We start from the raw sequence: 1523 nt of genomic DNA on the forward strand, positions 1-1523 counted from the left end.
CTCTCTCCCTCCCTCCCTCTCTCTCTCCCCCTCTCTCCCCCTCTCTCTCTCCATCTCTCTCTCTCAGACATGACCCTGCACACAGGACTGGAGTAGACAGTCAGTAGCCAGCCAGGACCTGGCGTTCACCTGCTCCAACCTCCCGGTCACCTTGCAGGAGGAAAGCAGAGCAGCCTGAGGCAGGGACAGGGATGTGGAGTCCCACATGCTTCCTGGTTGATAAAAGCTTCTCTTTAAGCTGGAGAAAGCACTGGATCACCAAATGTTCTTTCGCACTACCTTCAGCCTCACCAGAGTGACCAAACACAGCCAGAGCACACTCTGAGTGACAGTGCTGACACACTCTCTCTCTCTCTCTCAGTCTCTGTCTCTCTCTGTGTCTCTCTCTCTCTCTCACACACACAGTCACATACGCACACACACTCTCTGTCTCAGACACACACACTGTGACACGCACACATTCTTGTTGACTTACTCTCTCTCACACACACAATCTCTTGCACACACACTCTAACATGCTCACGTATACCTGCTAGCTGTCATTCTCTGTGTGTCTCTGTCTCTCACATGCATGCACATTCATGCACACACTCACTTGTGCACACACTCTCTCTCACAGTGTCTCTCTTTCACTCTCACGTGCGCCAACACACACATCTCACATCATATCAGCACATGGATCTCTGATAGGCTCTCAAACACTCTGACACACATTCTCTCTCACACACACGCCCCATGAGTCCCTCTCTGACACGGGGCCACCCTTGTGATACACCCACACTCCATCATGTGTGCACAGACACACAGACATTTGTTGATGAGACCCACAGATCCACACACACACACAGAGATATGGGTGTGTTCTGGATGGAGAGCTGGGGAGAGAGCTCTCAGGGAAGGGATTCGAGGACCACAAGGCTGTGGCTCTGAGACTGGGAGCTCGAGTGTGTGTGTTGATGGTGAGGGAGAGGGCTGCTTGCTTTCCTGTACTAAAGCCTGTTTGTATCCGACAGAACGGTCTGACTCCTCTCCATGTGGCAGTCCACCATGATAACGCTGACATTGTGGAGCTGTTACTGAAACACCAGGCCTCACCACACTCTGCAGCTTGGGTAAGGATGGCGCGGGGAGGGAGGGTACACAGAGAGACCCCAGGCACAGAGGGTCCCCCCTACATGGCATGGCCGTGGGTGAAGCGTAGCTGTCAGGGTTGGCTGATCCCAGTTGGTGCCCAGCGAGCGGTCACTGCGGAGAAACCCTCTTCTCCACCCTGCTCATCCACTCCCCTCTCCAGGCAAACACCCCTACACCCTACACATCTTTGGGATTGTGGGAGGAAACCAGAGATCCCAGAGGAAACCCACACGGACACAGGGAGACTGTGCAAACTCCCCCCACACAGACAGTCACCCGAGGCTGGAATCGAATCCAGTCCATGGTGCCAGGAGGCAGCAGTGCTAACCACTGAGCCACTGTAATGTCTGTGTCTGTGTGTGAGAGAGGGAGGGAGAGAGTGGGAGTGA

At 54.2% G+C, this 1523-nt stretch overlaps 1 protein-coding gene across 1 annotated transcript in view; it reads left to right on the forward strand.

Annotated features, from left to right (window-relative positions):
* The window catches only part of LOC122545514 (ankyrin-1-like), a gene marked incomplete at its 3' end in the record, with an annotated part of 2453 nt that extends 1070 nt beyond the window's left edge, over positions 1-1383 (forward strand). The window contains exon 3 of the mRNA XM_043684511.1: positions 1014-1383. Coding sequence (XP_043540446.1) covers positions 1014-1383 — 370 coding nt within the window. The remainder of the gene's footprint in view (positions 1-1013) is intronic.
* Positions 1384-1523: the final 140 nt, after the last annotated feature.

The sequence above is a fragment of the Chiloscyllium plagiosum genome, unplaced genomic scaffold (assembly GCF_004010195.1).
Source record: "Chiloscyllium plagiosum isolate BGI_BamShark_2017 unplaced genomic scaffold, ASM401019v2 scaf_16885, whole genome shotgun sequence".
NCBI lineage: Eukaryota > Metazoa > Chordata > Chondrichthyes > Orectolobiformes > Hemiscylliidae > Chiloscyllium > Chiloscyllium plagiosum.